Source organism: Zootoca vivipara, chromosome 6 (assembly GCF_963506605.1).
Source record: "Zootoca vivipara chromosome 6, rZooViv1.1, whole genome shotgun sequence".
Classification (NCBI taxonomy): domain Eukaryota; kingdom Metazoa; phylum Chordata; class Lepidosauria; order Squamata; family Lacertidae; genus Zootoca; species Zootoca vivipara.
In genome coordinates, this window is record NC_083281.1 from 59198316 (window position 1) to 59218069 (window position 19754).

The following is a 19754-nucleotide window of genomic DNA, read 5'->3' on the forward strand; positions in this document are numbered from 1 at the left end:
CTCCGAACTGTAGTATGTTAAGGGTGCTGGCAGTTGTTAAGTGGCCCCTTTTCCTCCCACAGAGCCACAGTTTCCAAAGTTCCTTGGGAAGAAGGATTAAAGCACCCTGGGCATTGCAGCTTTGTGATGGGAATGGGGGTTCTCCACAAGGCATCTCTTTCGTAAGCATCCCAGGTTACGAGGCTGGGTAAGAGCCCCCTCAGCCTGAAGCCATGGAAAGCTGCTGCTAGTGAGCGTAGGCATCCCTAAAGTAGCTGGACTGATAGTCTATCGCAGAAGAAGGCATCATAATATGTTGTTTGTGCATATTTGGCTTCTATCTGTTTAGTTTGTTCCATTTGTGCTCCTCTTGGGTTCTGTGTCGACTTACAAACCCAGTTTCTCATCCTCACAACCTCTTTTGGCCCTGCTTCCTTTTCTTCTTAAACTTCTCAAATTTCGGCAGAAGAGGGGAAGGACGTGAGAATCAAGATTGTTTTGGCGGGTTGTGTGTGTGCATGAGTATCTCATTTTGTGCAACAAGTACATGTCTGATTCCAATAAAAATATTGCAAAACCTTTTAGACCAAATGATAAGAATAATATAGCAATGTGCATGCCTCCAAAAAAACAGCTATGGACATGATTTATAACTAGGCTCAGGGAGTTCTGAAATGACTTGGAATTCAGAAAAGGGGAAGGGAGTAGGAAACCCAAAGGATTCACCCTTCCTCCTACAAGAGAGGAGTTGGGCACTGGAGAAGAGCAGCAGTTCGGCCCCTTCCACCCTCTCTTTGCCCCCCACAGGAAGAGCAGAATGGGAGCAGGTTGGTGCTAACTTTCTTCAGAGGATCTTGTTCCCCAGCTCTGGGTTTTTCTGTCTGAGCCCTGACTGTATTATTGCCATTGCTGCTGTTAGATTTATTACCTGCCTTCAGCAGAAGGAACCGGGGCAGGTCACAGCAATGTAAAAATACAACATTCAAAGCAGTTTGAAACAAATTACAAACAACTAGAGTGGGTCCTAAAAATAGACATCTCAAGTGGAGGAGGTGGACACTGTCAATGGCTACTAGCCATGATGGCGATGCTGTACCGACCTGGTCAAAGGCAGCTATGTTTATGTATACTAGCTGCTGGAAACCACAGGAGGGGAGAGTGCAGTAGTGCTCAGGTCCTGCTTGAAGGTTTCCCACAATCTTCTGGTTGGCTACCATGAAACCTGGATGCTTAAGCTAGGCCTGATCCAACAGGGTCATCTTAAGTGTCCTTAAGTTCCAAAAGGTCGGGGCAATGAGGTGCATCTTCAGCATATGCTGAAAGTCACACTTCTGCGCACCCACAATGCTCTATAGGTAGTTAGGCTGCCCCCCAAGGGACCTTGGCCTGGGCAAGACCCGATCTCTGCCAGTGGGAAAAGGAGGAGGAGGCGGTGGCTCTTTGGGGATGTCTTCTAACTCTTTTTTATGGGGCTTTGTGAAGGATGTGGGACAGAAAGCCCTGGCCTCTCCTCTCCCTTCTCTCTCTCTCTCTTTTCCCCTCTCTTCCCCCCCCCCTCAGCTCAAGCCTCCCCGTTTATCTTTTTTTTTTGCCAAATTAAATCCTTGATTAACCCTTATCTTGCCAGTTTGGCGGCTATCTCTCCTGTGGCGCCGTATGTCCAGACAACCGGTACGGGATGATTGATTTCTTAAAGATATGCCGCTGCTTTTTTCTGATACTTCATTTATTGTCTAAATATTTTTGCTCCCATTTCAGCAGCTTCTCTTATCAAGCCGTGTTGACGATTCCCAGCCCTGCCCCCCCTCTCCTCTCATCCCCGCCCCAGTTTCTTCCTTTTCTTTATATTTTCAATCGCCTCCCTTCTCTGTTTTGTTTTTTAAACCCAGAAGACAGAGGAAAGGGTTGTTGCTCTCCATGGCCGAAAGTGACTACCAGTCTCTTTTCTCGGGGGGGGGGGGGCGAGGTCAGGGAAGCGCGGAAAAATGGGTCTCCCAACTCTATCTTTCCTTCAGTAACTGGTATGAAAAATCCCGTCTATGATGGCCATTAGGGAAGGGAAAGCAGGAAGCTGCCTTATATCATCAGGCTATTGGTTCATCTAAGACAATATAGTTGTCTCTGACTGGCAGCAGCTCTCCAGGGTCCCAGGCAGAGAAACATTTCCCATCATCTGCTGATTGACCCTCTTAACTTGAAAGTGCCAGGATTAAATATGTTCAATATGTTGATTATTATATTTATTATCCACCCTTCGCCAGAAGGCCTCAGGTTGGGTTACAGCAATATAAAATGCAGCATTCAAAACAGTTTAAAACAGCTCACAATCACAGCTGCAGTGAGTCCTAATAGAGACAAAAACAGAAGCGGTGGGGGGTGTTGCCTTTGCACCCTGCTTGTGGGGGCAGCCAGGAGGCACATTGCGGGAATCCGGGTTGCTGGAACTAGATAGACCTTTGAACTGATGTAGCTGCCCTCTCCTCGCGCTCCCATGCCATTGATGGGCAGCAGAATTGAGTCTGCCAGGCCCTACTAAGAATGCAGGAGGAATCTGCTTTTTGCAACAGACCAACCTGACCTGAAGGCTCCAACCCTGCTTGCAGATCATAACACAGCTCCCAGTTGGACGGTGGATTTTGCCATGCATTCGTAGTCTGCAAAAAGTGCACACCAAAATCCGCATGTTGTGTCAACGGCGCCTATAAAACGCATGTTTTGAGGTGAATGCATTGAAGAGAGTGTGTTTACATTAAAAAGTGCACACCAGATGCATGGGACTGGACAGAATGGGACAGGCTCATGACTGCATGGCAGCGAGGCTGAAACAAGATGGAATTAACTGCTCAGCCCATCCCTAATCTTGGTCCATCCAAATGCAGCTTTGAAAAAAATATGTGCTGTGTCCAGCTTCTGGCTACAATGCCATAGGCATATAAGAAGCTGCTGTAGACTGTGTCAAATCCATTGGTCCACATGGCTCAGTATTGTCAACTCTGGCTGGCAGCAGCTGTCCAGCTTTTCAGGCAGAGGTCTCACTCCCAAGCCTGCCAGGGATTGAACCTGGGACCGTCTACATGCAAAGCTATGGCCTTTCCCCAAGCCAGGCATGTGGGAAGATGCCATTAGGACACATTGGCTGCAACCTTGCCCCTCCCTGCAAGACTGGCACTCTTTGCCACAATGAAGTATCTCTCCCCAGCCTCAAAAAAAGCAAGCGAGCAAAAAAAGCAGCAACAACCTTCCTGTGGGGAGGGCCGAATCATCCTGGAGGTTAATGATTAACTGCATGACGGTTCTCCCTTCCCTTGTTTGGCAAGGGGTCCGGCTGCCCCAGATAAAAAAAAAAAGTCCCAAGCGGATGTTGCTCAGATACAGTTTCCGATGGTTATCTGGGCCGCTGCAGATTGGAGACACTGACCTCTTTGTTAAGGGGAAAACAAGGAGGGTTTCTCTGCCTTGCCTTCCTGCCCGGACCCACTTACCACGGAGGGGCTGGCATGGAGAGTGTCCGGAAAGGAAGCCACACCTTGCTTGCCAGTCTGTCTCTCTCACAGCCCCTTTATGCTCCCAATGGGGCATTGTGGGGAAAGGCATAAAGGGGGGGCTGTTTTGGGGAACCAGGCTGGCACAGATGCAGACCTTTGGGAGCTTGTCGCCTGGAGTTATTTGTAAGAGACAGTCTTGTTACTTGACTCCAGGACGCTCTCGAGACCCTGGGAGTGGTGACAACAGGGCAGGGCTAATGGAGCAACAGAAGGAGCCACTTCCAATGTGTCCGTCGTGGTTCATGCAGGCATCTTTTTACACCCGTGCATATAGTGCCATAAGCCTGCAGGGGCCCTAAGCCTCCTCTTTGCAGAGGAGAAGGTGGGGGGGGGGGAGTTCCTTGCCCCAAAGAGCTGTGAATAGAGTTGGTGAATGGCTGAGTTACAGGAGGGCAGCCTTTGCCAAGCTGGTTCCCATCCTGGTGCTCTGGCGAGAATTGTCGCCCAGAACACCAGGAAGGCACAAATACTGCAAAACCTGCATTATATAGTAAGGGGAACCTTGCACAAAGCCCCTGAATATTCAAAGGAAACGTGGGCTTTCAAGAGGGATCTGGGGAGAGGCGGCTTTGTGCTGGGTAGCGATTCCAAATACAGTGTTACCTCGAGTTGCAAACGCCTCAGGTTACAAACTCTGCTAACCTGGAAGAGTTACCTCGAGTTGAGAACTTTGCCCCAGGATGAGAACGGAGATCGTGTGCCGGCGGCGCAGTGGCAGCAAGAGGCCCCATTAGCGAAAGCACGCCTCTAGTTAAGAACAGTTTCAGGTTAAGAACGGACCTCCGGAACAAATTAAGTTTGTAACTAGAGGTACCACTGTATATGGGGCAGCAAAGGAGAAATACTCTTTTAAGCATATTTTATTGAAAAATTGGGATTTATATGCCACTTTCCGGTCAAAAGCAAACCCCTGAACCATAATGAAAATACCAAACGTACAAACCGTTGAACTAAATTATAAAGCAAGTGATTAAGAAGAAGTTACATAAATAAAAGTATTTAAGGACGTAGGAAGCCAAATGCCCATCTAGTCTAGCAGCCCGTTCTCCTAGGGGCCAACCAGATGCTTTAATGGGAAGCCTGCAAGCAGAAACTTAGTTCAACAGCACCATCCCCACCCACTATCCCCTGCAACTGGTAGTACACAGACTTACTGCCTCCAACAATGGCAGCAGAACATAGCCATCCTGGCTAATCATCATTATCCTCTGTTAATTTGCTTAATGCTCTTTTATAGCTGCCTGAGAGTGGGTGGCCATCATTGCACCTCCCGAGAGAGAATTCCTTAAGTTTACTCACTGTGTGAAGATGTCTTTCCTTTTGTCTGCCTTGACTCCTCCAACACTCAGCTTCGTTGGACATCTTTGAGTTCTAGTACTATGAGAAAAAGAGAAAAAACATCTCTCTTTCTCCACACCATGGATCTTATATGCCTCTATCATGCCCCCTTTACAGTCATACCTCGGATTACGACTGGTCGGTTTGCGACCGCCGCGGCCCCGGAAGTGTTTACATCCGGGTTCCGCAGCGCGTGGATGCGCAAAAGCGATCTGCGCAGTGCACGCATGCGCAGAAGTGCTCTAGCGGCGCTTCGCGCACACACAGAAGAGCCACTCCATTTACGATGTACTCGGGGAGCAACTGGCTTCTCGGAACGAATTGCGGTCGTAAACCGAGGTATGACTGTACTTGCCTCCCCACCCCCAACCGCAGCCAAACTTAAAAGACCCTAATGTAGTAAACTTTCTTCATTCTAGGGTTGCTCTAACCAGTTGATTATCCTGGCTTCCCTTTCGAGGATGTAAATCAATGGATGAGAGGTGCCAGTTTGCCCATGGTTTCCTATGGATGCAGCTGTTTGCAGTTCTCTTCTCCCTAGTTTTACTGAGCAAGAGCCAGTTGCACCCATTTCACTGATCACTGGTAGTGTGCAGAGGAAACAAACCACAATCCCTGGCTTAGCATCACGTCCAAACCAGAGATGATGGTTTGTTTCGTTCATAGCAGAGCATGGTCAGTAAGCCCAAGAGCAAACTTTTAGCTACAGATCTTGGTTTGTTGCAAACGTTGCAACCAAAACAAGCCACTCTCCCCAGTTCAGATGTGAGTCTAAGCCAGGGGTTGTGGTTTGTTCCGCCCTAGCAGGGAGGTGCATAGCAGGTGCCATTGGGTCATGTGGCCAAATGTGGTCAGTGAACCTGGTGAACACTGAGAAGCCAGAAGGGGTGGGGCTGGGGATGGTCTTCATTGCCCCCCTGCACAGCTCAATAGGGAAGAGGGCTAAAGCCTTTGAAAATTTTGCTTACATTGCACAATTGATTCATGACATCTTCAATTTAGCTGCGCCAAAATGTTATACAGTATATGATATGGTAAATTAAGTTTACATTCTAGAGGAGGGATCTAAAGGAGAGTACTGTTTGATGGGGGAGGATGGCATGGGCATCTTTAGCAAACCGTTATCAGACAGTGAAGTGTCCCATACTGAACTGAGGCTTTGGGCATCTTTCCACCCAGTCAACGTGGCCATTCACGATGGCCCCTGTGCACCTTTCATGGCTTTGTGGCCAGCCAGGAGCAGAAATGCTGAATCAGCAGATTGGAGAGAATCACACCCACCCACACCCTTTAAAAAAAAAGAAAAAAGACCCAGGCACGTGGATGTGTCTTCAGTGACACACTTCTCTCCCACCCCCAAGATCTCTCTCTCTCTCTCTCTCTCTCTCTCTCTCTCTCTCTCTCTCTGTGAAGTTAGGAATGTCTCTTTTCTTGCAGCATCAGCAAAAGTGTGTGCGCGTGTGTGTAAATGAGGGGGGGGAGTTGTGTGTGTGGTGCATGTGTGTGCGTTTTATCAAGCCGTGAGCACTCTGCTCCTTGGAGTGATAAGCTCTAAACCGACCAAGACTGTCAGTCTGAGTTGGAGGGTTTAGAAATATTGGGACGAATAATTAGATTTCATATCGTTACTGCTGCAGCCATCGAAGGATCAGGCAGATTAATTTTTCTCCTCTCTCTCTCTCTCTTTTCCTTTCCCTCCTGTGCTCATTAATATTCATTAGCGGCACATGAAGGCAGAGAGGAGCCGAGGCAAAGTTGTGGGGGGCGGGGGGGGGAGAATGTGGAAGGCCAGCGCTGCTGCTCATCTCAAATAAAGTGTCTCTCTGCCCAGAGCATGGCTGTAAACCCTGTGGGTCCTCCAGGTGTGGTTCAGGGCAGCTCCCATCATCCCTGACGATTGGCCATGGGGCTGCTGAGAGCTGGAGGCCAGGCACACCTGGAGGGCCACAGCTTCCCAACTCCTGACCCAGAGCCGCCTCTCCCTCCAGCCTTTCCTGAGCCTTTTCTCATTGCACACTATCCTTTGTAAGGTGCAGCAGTTAGAGTTAAGCACAGTATTCCAAGTATGGTTGCACCATCTTTGCTTTTGGAGCACCCATACATACCTAATGCTGGATTTAGGGCACTGGAGATGCACATGTTCCATGAATTAGGCTGGGGGGGTGTTTTTTACTTCTTTCGCCAGAGGCAGTGTGGATGCTGGAATGACAGGACAAAGTGCTTTGCACTAACCTGCCACCTATTAAAGAGGGGGACGTAGATCTTTGGGTCACCTGAAGGGGGTGTCATCGTCAATTTGTTTTTTATTTATTGATTGCACCCTGGCAGGCATAAATGTGAGCGAGGCAATTTGCATTCATTAGAGCGTGTGTCTGCCCTGGAAGGTCTCGTAAAAAAAAACCTCCCTAGGCTTCGGCCAACACTTCTTCCAGACACACCTTTTTTGTTGCTGTACCAGTCAGAGGTTGTACTCAGGGCAACCCTGTTTAGCTCTGAGGCCTTGCCATTCTTGATTCACCGGATCTTTTGACTCTCACAAGCCTCCTTTGGGCTGGGACCAGCCCCAAGATCAGTCTCATACACACAAAAGTGAATGCTTCATCATTTTATTCTTGGGCTCAGGGAACACCTTTTACGTTGGGATCAGGGGAGAGAGGGCTCAGACCAGACACCTGTCAGATCTAGCCAGTGCTTACAAGTGCCACTTCTTTCCTGGGGTGGAAAGAAGCCTCACGTGGCAGGTGGGCTTCTTGTCATGGCTTTGGGCCTTGTGGCTGGCTTGGCCTGCCCCAAAACAGGGTGCTCTTCCCATCTCTGCTGGCCATCTGTGGCTGCGTCAGCAACACAAGGATTGTTCGCCCAGCCTGGGACGCCACCGAGGCCCTTCCTCTTGTCTCCCCCAAGCAGCGTGAGGCTCCGCCAGCCCCATCCCATCCCTCCTGCTTCCCTCCCTCCCTCCCCCAATCTCTTTTCCTCTCTCTGCATGGCTGAGGTTAGGGGTGAAGTGGCTGTTTCCTCCCCAGCCGGTGATGGTCGGCCCTCAGGTTAAGAAGAAGAGGAAATAACAAGCTTGTTGTGTTCGCAGTCACGCTCCGCCAGCCGTTGGCCGTGCCACGGGGTTGCCCAGGCAGCAAGCAGTGGGTTCAGTTTCTCCATGGGGGGGTGGGCTATCCAGAGGCGGAGGCCTCTCTGTAGGAGGAGGCTTGATGGGACCCCTTTGTTAGTGCCACCCTGAGGGGAGTTAAGCCTGGGCTTTCTTTCTGGGAGACCCAAGGATGGCAGACTGACCGGTGCGTGTGAGAGAGCGAGGGAGGAGATGAGAGCAAAGTGGTGGTCCCAGTTGTGTACTCAACCAGGCATGCAGCCGCTACAACCTGCGCCATATTCACACCATACTTTTAAATCACTGTGATGCCACTTTAAACAACCAAAGAATTCTGGGAGCTGCAGTTTGTTAAGGGTGCTGAGAGTTGTCAAGAGGCCTCTATTCCCTTCACAGAGCTACAATTCACAAGAGTTCTCTGTGAAGAGGAATTGGCTGTTAAACCACTCTGAGAATTGTAGCTCTGTGAGGGGAATCTCTATGATACCACTTTAAACAGTCATGGCTTCCCCCAAAGAATTCTGGGTGCTGTAGTTTAAGGTGCTGAGTGTTGTTAGGGGATTCCCATTCCCCTCACAGAGTTACAATTCCCAGCGTGGTTTAACAATCAATCCCTCTTCACACAGGGAACTCTTGACAATTGTAGTTCTAGGAAGCTAACAGGGGCCTCATAACACCCCTAACAGATTACAGCTTCCAGAATTCTTTGGGGGAAGCCATCTCTGTTTAAAGTGGTATCACAGTGCTTTAAATGCATGGTGTGAATGTGGCCTTGGTCTTGTCATCTTTGACCTAGATTTGGCTGTGATCCTCTGTTCCCTCCCTTGCTACGTGACCAAACTAATCTTGCCACTGGGCCAGTGAAAGGGTGAATCAGCTGCTTGGAGGTTGGCCATCTCTGGATGGAAGCAGCCATATGGCCATATACCACTCATCACCCATGCACATTGTGCTTCCTTTCCCTATCCTCATGGCTCCTCATGGGAGGAAAGGCTCCTTGCACATGGGGTGGGAGGACTCCTTCAAGGGTTCATGTGCCACATGTTGGGCTGGAGCATATGGGAAGGGTGGGGAACTTCAGGGCATGGGGCCATATGCGCCCCCCCCCATCCTTCTCCAACTGGCCCTCAGAACTTTGCAGGCTACACTGGAAGCGTTTTTGCCTGGCTGAAATGTGCCGTTGAACCCTGGTAATACCTCGTTTGTCTGCACGGAGGATAAAGAGGGATGGGTGTAGGAACTAGCCTATTGTACAAAGGTTAAATTTACATTTGTTGTTCCACCCACTTTTGCCTCTGGAACCTCCCACCACTGGCACGTGGCCCCTGGAAAGTTGCCCATTCAACTTCTCTCCCCCCCAAAAAATTTATGAAACTTATGCAAGTGTCTATTTTAGAGAAATTAGCTTGCTCAGACGTTCACATGGCATTTCAGTGGCTGGTGCGTGTCTCCTGTTCTTGAGTTGTAGCCCAAGATATCTGGAGGGCCCCTGGTTGACGAAGGGTGTTCTGTATATACACACACTCCACACAATGTGGAACCAGGGTAACAGCTGAAGTGAAGAAAAGACAATGTGCTGGTGAGGGTCCAGTTGTGTGAGTGACACATATGTTGTTGCATTTTTATATTTCTGTCTCTAGCCAAACCCACCTGTTACCCTGGTGCTGGAAGATGACAACTGCTGGCTGTTGAAGCTGCCCTTGGTTTCTGGAGAAGGCGATGCCAACTCCGTGATCTACAAGAAGGGTAAGTATTTGGACAACGGCCTCTTGGCACCTGGAAGAAGTTGGAGGCATTTGATCTGTAGTGTTTTCTCAAAACAAGAACAGGGTTGTGTAACAGAGTCAGATTTTCTTTATTGGCACTTAGGGCAGAGTTGGATTCCTAAGGGTTTTCTGAAGCCACAACCTAGTGTTTCTGTAATTGGTCCATTCTCTGGGCAGGGGGATGTCCCATCCCTTTTCATCTTCTCTGAACATCTTCATCTCCTCTCTCCAGTTTTCCTTTGATTAAGCCACACTTCGGCCAACCCATTGGCCCCTGTCTGCAATATAAGGATAATCAAACTAGCCCACCTTAGAGGATTGTTGTACATATTACAACACAACAGTGCAGATTTCAGCACAGTAGTGTGTGTGTGTGAAGCACTTTGAGCTCACAAAAGAAAGCACTCTGTAAATGTTCAGGGTGATGGTGATGATTATCACAACATATACAACACCATTAGTGTACCTAACTGCCCTTCAGATTATCATAGGCAACAAATTGCCCTGTGCCCTCTAAGATAAACAATATGGAAAATAGCAGAGGAAAGGAGAGAGAAGAATAGCAAGGAATGAAGCCGGGCAAATTACATAAGCATGTACCCAAGATACCTCATGTTGGGCATGAGGGTTTGACAGTTAAGCCAAAGCCCATTTGGGAAAAAATGGGTTTGGAGACAGATTTCAAGAGAAAGACATAAAGGCAGGCAGATGTGGTACTGTGGACACATTTAGGGAGGGTGTTCCAGCCATAGGGGAGGGCAAGGGACCTTCAGGTGGCTGAGAGTAAAAAGAAAAAAAAGATTGAGACGCCATAGCTATGGGCAGCAGAGTGGCAAACGGAGGGAGAAGGAAATGGTTAATGCTAGCTTTTGACAAGCCATGGGCTGATGCTGCCACCTCTGGGTGGTTTTGTGTATTGCATGCATCAGCTGCTACAACATTATTCTTATTTATTCAGTTTATTTGGTCCCACTTACATCCTATCCTTTTGCCTCCAAGGGGACTCAGAGTAACGGTTTAGCTCAGGCATCCCCAAACTTCAGCCCTCCAGATGTTTTGGACTACAATTCCCATCTTCCCCGACCACTGGTCCTGTTAACTAGGGATCATGGGAGTTGTAGGCCAAAACATCTGGAGGGCCGCAGTTTGGGAATGCCTGGTTTAGCTGCAGCCTAACCCTGCAAGGTACATTAGGCTGAGATAGTGATTTGCAAAAGGTCACTTAATGAACTGTGTATGGATTTGAACCTCCAGTTCCTCTCACTCTCAGGTTTTAATTGAGAATTTATTTCTCTGCTACTCTGATCTATGTCTACCCATGATGTATTAAGTACCCAAACAGGTTTTTTCCCCTGAAAAAAAAAAGATCCTGGGACAAACAAAACAAAAGAAGGAATCTGTTTCTTACTGTCACTCGGCTGCCTTTTCATCCTGGCCAGTGTTAACATATCCCATGGCATTTTCCAAACAATATCTAAGCTAGGCAAAGAGCCTTAACTGCCCTTCTTCCAACCCAACAAACATGGCTTTCTTTTGGGACATTTTACTACTCTGAGGAGACACTGGAATTTAGCTCAGGGTGGAAAATGTCACCCCAAACCAATTGTCTTATGCTTTTCAGGGGGTATTAAGAAGTAGGGATGAAGGAGAAATTTGATTCAGTTCACATTTAAAAGCCAACCTACCAAATTCACACTTTCTGAAACAATACATGAACCAAAACTCAGCAAACCCTTCAAAAAAAAGGAGAGTCATTGTAATTTGGATTTTAGTTATAAGTTTTAGTAATAATTCAAGTCAGTGATTGATTAATGAAGTATAGTTATTAGAGATGAAAGTTAGAAAATCATAAGAAGGGTTTGATTAAAGTCAATAACCTTAAAAAGCCAAAGGGATAAAATATGGAAAATAATGTGATGAATGTTATTACAATGGTACCTCGGTTTATGAACACAATTGGTTCCGGAAGTCTGTTCATAAACTGAAGCATTCATAAACTGTAGCGAACTTTCCCATTGAAAGTAATGGAAAGTGAATTAATCCGTTCCAGATGGGTCTGCAGCGTTCGTAAACCGAAAAGTCATAAACCGAGGTGTTCATTAACCGAGGTTCCCCTGTATTGTATTGTTAAAAATTAATAAAAAATATATGGAATTTTTTTTTTTAAGAAATCACACTTCTCCAAATTCTGCATTGCCATTCTCCAGCAAAAGGCTGGAGTAAAATGGACATGTTATGGTAAACTAAGAAGTTGGAAGTAGAGAAGTAGGGGGAGGGAGAGTGCTGCGAGTGGAGGGCTGTCCGTTTTCCATTCTTGGGACCCCCTCCCAGGAAACTCACCCAACCTTTTGCTCCCTGGAAGTGTGTGTTGTGTGTGCAGTGGAGCTGATTACCTGCTGAACAGGACAGAGCTCTGGGTAGCCTGAGGAAGCTCCACCCACTTTGGTGCCTCCCCATGAAAGCAAGCCTGGAATGAGAAGCTAGGATGATGTCAGCAGTTTTCAGGAAGGACCCTTTTCTTTGTCAAATTATGTGGGTGATCTGTGAGCTTGTTTGGGCCCTGAGTTAGAGTCAGAGTGGATGGGTGGAGTCCTGGGTAAGAGCGAGCAGACAACGTGGGTGTGTCAGATGGAGACACAAATTATATTGGTCTATCTTTATTAGCCATTTGTATTAATGTAACATTTTTGCATGTGTAACAGGTGTGTATTTTCGTAAGATCTGTTGTTTAAGTTGTCTTTGCTGTTGCTGCTTTAGTTTTCTGTACACCGCATGGAGATATTTTATATACAGTATCAAGTGGTACAGGGATGGTGCAAAGAAAAGTAATTAAAAAAAGGATATAGCAGTTTAAAAAACAGCATGCAAATATGCATTATATTAGTGGATACTACTTTGCGATAATGCGTATATTAAGAGGAATTAGCTCTAAAATGTCGATGATGATCTACACGAGGATTTTTTTTTTTAAAAAAAAGAAATAAACTAAATTGCAAGTGTGGAGACCTGAACTAAATACTTCGGAAATGAGAAACTGAAAGAAACCCAAATGTGACCAGTGTGACCATTCTAACTGAAAAGTGGCTAATCTAATTTAATGGTATTTCTCCCCACCCATTGCCATATCTGCAGATGATTCCATCTGGTGCAAAACCACCAAAGCCATCTCAGAAGGAGATGCACTGAGCGCGTTTGTCATGGCTGAGCCAATGGGGATTCCCAATCACACCGTGAAGACTGAGCCTGAGGAGCCTTCTTACCCAGCGGCACTGGCTCCTGAAATCCAGCTTCTGCCACAGCAAGCGGGCATGGCAGCCATCTTGGCCACGGCGGTTGTGAACAGTAAGTACCCAGGGTTTGGCCCATGCTTCTTTATGCCCCCTGGATCCCAAATTAAGGGCACCTCCATATCGTCATTATTGTGTGGAAGGGCAAAACGGACATTGAGGTTTGCTCAATTAAAGAGGATGAAAGTGCTTTGTCACCCTAGCACAATAAATGCACTCACTTGAGTTTTAAGCCAGCAATGTGTACATAACTCAAGTCTTGTACAGTAACACCTCCATGAACATCCGCCTTGTCCAGCGTCTATTCCGGCAAACGTCCACGGCAAACTCGGAAGTACCAGAATGGGTTACATGCAGGTTTGCAGCTCGCGCATGCGCAGAAGCGCAAACCACTCAGTGCTTTGCCCTGCGTCCTTTTCAGCTAGTGGCCAGGGCTCTGGAACTGATCCCGGTCGCAAAACAAGGTACGACTGTAAAGAGAGGTTGAAGGAGTTGCTTATATTTAGCCTGGGAAAGAGACAGCACAGAGGGCTGTCACACAGAGGATCAAGCAAATTTCTTTTCTGCCACTCCAGAGGGCAGGGCCCAAATGGGCAGATTCATACTAAACGATCTCAAAGACATCTGGTTGGACATTGTGGGGACAGGAAGCTGGAGTTGATTGGCCACTGGCCTGATCCCAAAAGTCTCTTCTGGTGTCATTAGAAGGAATTTCTGGAGGCTACACAGTCTGTTCAATAGCAGGAGAGACTGTCACCTTGGGAGGTGGTGGGCTCCCCTTCATTTGATGCTGGAGTTGAGGAATCCAGATGTATATAGCTGGTGCTTCCTTTATTTTATTTTCTCCCTCCCTCTCCCCAACTTTCTCCCTCCTGTCCAGAGGACGTCTTTCCCTGCAAGGACTGTGGAATTTGGTACCGGAGCGAGAGGAACTTGCAGGCCCATCTGATGTACTATTGCGCCAGCCGCCAGAACGCCACGTCTCCCACAGTGGATGAAAAGCCCAAGGAGGCCTATCCGAATGAGCGCATCTGCCCTTTCCCCCAGTGCAAGAAGAGCTGCCCCAGCGCCAGTTCCTTGGAGATACACATGCGGAGCCACAGTGGTATGAGGGTGCTGCCTCCGTCCTTCTGGGATGGGGGAGGGCGGCTTTGAGCTTGTTGGAGGAATGAGGGGGAGGTGTTAAAGAAGGCCTGGATTGCAGGAGAAGGGCACCATTTCAGAAGGGGGGGGGTGTATGTGTGAGTGAGAGAGACTGAGACAAAGAGTGCAGGCATACAAAAAACCCAGCAAGATTTAGAGCAGGCTTCCTCAACCTTGGCCCTCCAGGTGTTTTTGGCCTACAACTCCCATGATCCCTAGCTAGCAGGACCAGTGGTCAGGGATAATGGGAATTGTAGTCTCAAAACATCTGGTGGGCCGAGGTTGAGGAAGCCTGGTTTAGAGCAAATGCCCTCCAGATGCTGTGGGGATTTGGGCTGGCAAAGCATTTTGGTGGGGGGGGGGTGCTGTTCAGCTGCATCCCAGAAATGTTGCAGAAGATCCTGATATGTTTCTCTGGGAATAGTCTACTAAAATGTTGGGAATCTTAGGTGAAGTTGTAGCAGACGTTACCCCCAGTTCCAGTCACCACACAGAGGCAGGTTAAGGTCCAAAATTTTTACTGCTGCATGTGCATACAGTTTGTAGGCTTTGCAGATGCAGATACATACAAGCACAAAGTATTTCTGTAGCTCCAGCCGTTTGAAGCATAACAGACTCCGACTCACTTCTCAACACTGACCCTGACACACAGCACAAGACCCACTCACTGACTGATGAGCTAACACACCTTAATCACTTACATAGACAGCACTGGGCTGCTGGCTTGGCTGTTGGCTTATCCCATACATGAGGCTATTTGCGCCCCTGAAAAAAGTAACTCCTTCCTCCATGCACAGTTTCTCCAACATAAAGGGCATTGGAATGCTCTGGGCCCTGCTGTTTGGGTGATGGAACAAGTCTTGTGGTCCCCTTTCTCATGCTGTTGTCTCCTTCTGGCTTCTCTTTCAGGAGAGAGGCCATTTGTGTGCCTTATCTGCCACTCTGCCTTCACCACAAAAGCCAACTGTGAGCGTCACCTGAAGGTCCACACAGACACACTGAACGGTAATCCCCAATCAATATTGGAGTGAGAGATCCAGCTCACAAGCAGTGCTCTGTAGAGGTAGACCACTGGCAGTACTGTTTAGCTAGAGCACTGTTTGGTTTCAATGGGGACAGGCTTTTTAGAATTGGTTCAAACAAAAAAGTGAGACGGTCCCCATCCCAGAGTAGCTTACCCAGTGTGGTGTAGTGGTTATAGTGTGTTGGACCTAGAACCTGGGAGGCTGGGGTTCACATAGACATGAGGTTCACTGGGTGGCCCTGGACCAAAGTCTGCCTCTCAGCCTAACCTACCTCGCAGGATTGTTGCGGGAGCTGAGTGAAGAGAGGGGGAGAACCATGTATTGGGATTTTTGTTTCTTAATGAAATTTCTATGCTGCCCTTCATCAAAGGATCACAGGGCGGTTTACAATATAGACACACAAAAATGCATAACAAAAACAATACCCCTGGATCCAACCACAGTTGAAAAGGCCATTGATTGTTTAATTAGCCAAAGGCCTGGGACAAGAGGAATGTTTTTGCCTGGTGCCTAAAGATAAGTATTGAAGGTGTCAGGGATGAGCCTCCCTGGGGAGAGCATTCCACAAAGAGGAAGCCATCTTGAGCTCCTTGGAGGAAAAGGTGGGATATACCGTATTTTTCGGACCATAACATGCACCAGACAGTACCATGCACCTAGTTTTTAAAAGGCTGAGAGGCGACAGCAGCAGCACCATTTCGGCCGCTTTTCTCAACCCTCAGCTGCTGGCTGCGAAGGCAGAACCAGCCCGATTTCAGGCTGATTGCCCCCCCCCCCAGCTGCTGGCTGCAGAGGCACCACCAGCCCAATTTCGGGCTGATGCTGTATCCCCCTTGTCGCTGTCGGCGAAGGGGGAGGAGCAGGCAGTGGGAAAGTGGCACTTTCCGCTCTTCTCCCTTCCCCTTTGCTGACAGCAACGGCGAAGGGGGAGGAGTGGGCAGCGCAAAATAGACTGCCTTCGCTCCATAACACGCAGTGACTTTTCCCCTCCCGTTTGGGGGGGGGTGCGTGTTATGGTCCGAAAAATACAGTAGATGAACTAAATAGACACAAAAGTGCTGGTCCTCCTGCCCGCTCAGCAATCCAGTGGCATTATACCACCTTGAGGATCAGAGACAGTATGGGGTGGTATTCAGCTCAATTTTACTCAGAGGAGACGTATTAGAACTATTGGACCTAGCTTAGTCATTCATTTACATGGGTCTGTTTTGAGTAAGACATAGTTGAAAACCATCCAGTGACTCTGAGCACCAGCAGCTGGGAATGCAAGTGGGAAGAGTTGCTGTCACACTCTGGTTTTGTTTCCCAGAAGAGGTATCGGAATGGCCATTGTGAGAACAAGATGCTAGACTAGACAGGCTAGGGGTGGTCTTAGGTGGCCTTGTTCTGCATGTGGTGTAGCAGAGCTATATGGAGGTCCTCCTCTTTGCAGTCAACAGTGCTTCCCCACCATCAACTGACCTTGCACCCTTGCTAATGTGTGGAGCTCTTGGTCACCCACAAAACCCAACAAAATATTGAGTTCAGTGGTATAGCACCAGCTCTGCATTCAGAAGGTCCCTGGGTTCATCCCAATCATCTTCCATTAGGGAAGCAGTTGAGTGTCAGGGCTCAGAAAGGACCACTCTGTCTCTTGAGACCTGGTAGAGCTGCTGCCAGTCAGAGTGGATGGTACTGGATTTAGGTGGGTTGGTAAGCAGTTTCAGCCTGAAGGCAGCTTCATACATCTCGATTTCTTAGCGCTCTCCCTTGTTTCTACAGGTGTCTGCCACAGCTGCGGATTCATCTCCACCACCAGGGACATCCTCTACAGTCACCTGGTCACAAATCATATGATCTGCCAGCCAGGTTCCAAGGGGGAGGTCTATGCCCAAAGCACCACCATTGCTGCCCCGACCACCAAGCCCCTGGTCCCAGGTAAGTGACATGGTGTGGTTTGGGTCTAGAACTAGGATCAGCGAGAGATCAGGTTCAAATCCGAGCTAGGCCAGCCTCACAGGGTGGTTGCGAGGATAAAAGGAGAAAGAGCGATGCACACCACCTTGAGCTTCTTACAGCAGAGTTGGGATAGAATTGTTGTGGTTCTTACTATCATCATATTAATAACTATTGTTTTAATTAATATATAATTATTTAGTTTAGTGAGTCTACTCTGAGTAGGACTTCGTTGTATGAAATTCATTACCATTAATTTTTATTTAATGTTGGGAAAGATTGAGGGCACTAGGAGAAGGGGACGACAGAGGACGAGATGGTTGGACAGTGTTCTCGAAGCTACGAACATGAGTTTGACCAAACTGCGGGAGGCAGTGGAAGACAGGAGTGCCTGGCGTGCTATGGTCCATGGGGTCACAAAGAGTCGGACACGACTAAACAACAACAAAAATTATTTAGTTTAGTGAGTCTACTCTGAGTAGGACTTCATTGTATGAAATTCATTACCATTAATTTTTATTTAATAATATTAAGGGGATGGCTTGCCATAAATTGTTTTAAGAAGACAGGAACTTAGAAATTTGAGTCAGTTTGGGGGTTGTGTCCACAGAGGGGGTTATCTGTGGGTGACACATATATAGTGGTGCCTCGCTAGATGAATGCCTCGCTAGATGAATTGGTTTTGCGATCGGAGGTTGCCTCGCAAGACGATGAGGTTTTTTATGTCTGCCGCTTTGTCTTGCGAAGTGTGGCCATAAAAACCTCCGATCGCAAAACCTAGCGAAAGGGGCATTTGTCTAGCAAAAGGGGAACCAGCTGTAGCAAGGGAAGAAGGCAAAGGGAGATCAGCTGAGAGGCGCTGACAGCTGTCAGCGTCTCTCAGCTGATCTTCCTTTGCCTTCTTCCTGCGCTGCAGCTGGTTTCCCTTTGTGTTCCGCTGGTCTCTGCCGGTGAGGGGCAACTGGCAGAGACCAGCGGAACATAAAGGGCTGTAGCGCGGGAAGAAGGGGGGGGGAGAAGTGGAGGAACGGATCCGTTCCTCCCCCCACCGCCACGCCATGGACACCCGGGAGCATAGGACGGGGCTTCGGAGAAGCGCTGCGCCTTTCTGAAGCCCCGTCCGATGTCGGCTTTGTGCCGGGCAGCGGCGGGAGAAGCGGTTCCTCTGCTTCTCCCGCAGCATCCTGGCACACAGCTGCTTCCCTCGGCAGCCACCGTCTGAAGCCAGGCGGTGGCTGCCGAGGGAAGCGAAACCGGCTTTGTGCCAGGCGGTGGTGGGAGAAGCAGAGGAACCGCTTCTCCCGCCGCTGCCCGGCACAAAGCGATGGAAGCCGGCTTTGGTTTGGCGGGGGCGGGAAGAAGGGGAGGAATTTCTCACCTTCTTCCCGCTGCGGCCAAGCCAGTCCCCGAGCCGAAGTGCGGCGCGACGGGGGCTTTTTGCCGTTTGCCTTCCCCGAGCCAAGGGGGAGGCAAACGGCGAAAAGCCCCCTCCCGCGCCGCACTTCGGCTTAGTCAGTCAGCAGCGGGGGATCCCCACTGTGTAACAGGCGGGATGTGGGGGAAGCGCAGGATCTTTCTTCCACTTCCCCCCATCCCGCCTGTCACACAGAGGGGATCGTAGGAGGATCTTTCCCGTCACCCAGAGCAGAAGCGCGCCGGTGTGGGACGTTTTCGCTGGCTGCCTTCCCCAAGCCAAGGGGAAGGCAGCCTGCAAAACACCCCCGCATTGGCGCGCTTCGGCCCCGTCACCCGGAGCAGAAGCGGGCTGGTGTGGGGACTTTTCACCGGCTGCCGAAAGCCCCGCTTTTCCTGCATGACACAGCGCAGATCAGAGGAGGCTTCTCCTCCGATCCATGCTGTGTTGGGCGGGGGGGGGGAAGCTGTCGGCGGCAGGGGGAGAGGAAGGAAGGAAGGGAAAGGGCTGCTTTCTCTTCCTTCGTTCCTCTCTCCCCCCCCCCCAACAGAGCCCGCATCTGACGGGTGTTCCGAAGCCCTGTCAAATGCCGGCTCTGTCGGGGGAGGTGGTGGCACACACCTCTCTTAGCTCGGGGGAGGCAGGCAGACAAGAGAACAAGCGCCTGCCTGCCTTCCCCAAGCCAAAAGAGGAAGCACCGCTGCCGCCGCCAGGCCCCCGGAGCCCATAGGAACGCATTAATTGACTTTTAATGCGTTCCTATGGGAAACGGTGCCTCGCTACACGAAATTTTCATAGGACGAATTGAGTCCTGGAACGAATTAATTTCGTCTAGCGAGGCACCACTGTACACCCAAGCATTTGTGGAAGAAGCATGCTTGGGGAACTAATGATGGGATGAACGCCCCTTGTCAGGCTCAGAAAACAGACTTCCTTCTGAGTTCAATTCCAAGCTAATTCAGACCTCATCATGGCCCTCATTATGGGTCCCATTATGGGACTGTCTACATTACTTGCTGCCTGGGCCAGAGGAGCCGTGGAAGGGAGGAAATCACCCTCCCTACTGCCCCCACTCTTTAGCTACCTAGGAGCTTGGAGCACTGGGCAAAGTAGTTTTCCTAGTGCTATTGGTGGGTGCCAGTAGTGTTGGGAAAAGGACATTTCCCGAAATCCCTTCCATTCCACTACTGTCCAAGCATTAAGGAAGAAGGTATGTTGG

General features: G+C 49.0%; 1 protein-coding gene across 4 annotated transcripts in view; it reads left to right on the forward strand.

The window, feature by feature from the left end:
* Positions 1–19754, forward strand: part of ZFPM1 (zinc finger protein, FOG family member 1) — a 117440-nt gene that overhangs the window by 93407 nt on the left and 4279 nt on the right. For 3 of the 4 annotated variants that reach the window (XM_035117130.2, XM_060276036.1, XM_035117133.2), the window contains 5 exons: positions 9606–9711; positions 12864–13073; positions 13899–14123; positions 15071–15166; positions 16948–17103. In XM_035117130.2, the coding sequence (XP_034973021.2) occupies positions 9606–9711; positions 12864–13073; positions 13899–14123; positions 15071–15166; positions 16948–17103 (793 nt within the window). The remainder of the gene's footprint in view (positions 1–9605; positions 9712–12863; positions 13074–13898; positions 14124–15070; positions 15167–16947; positions 17104–19754) is intronic. The other variant, XM_060276035.1, reaches the window with a different exon arrangement.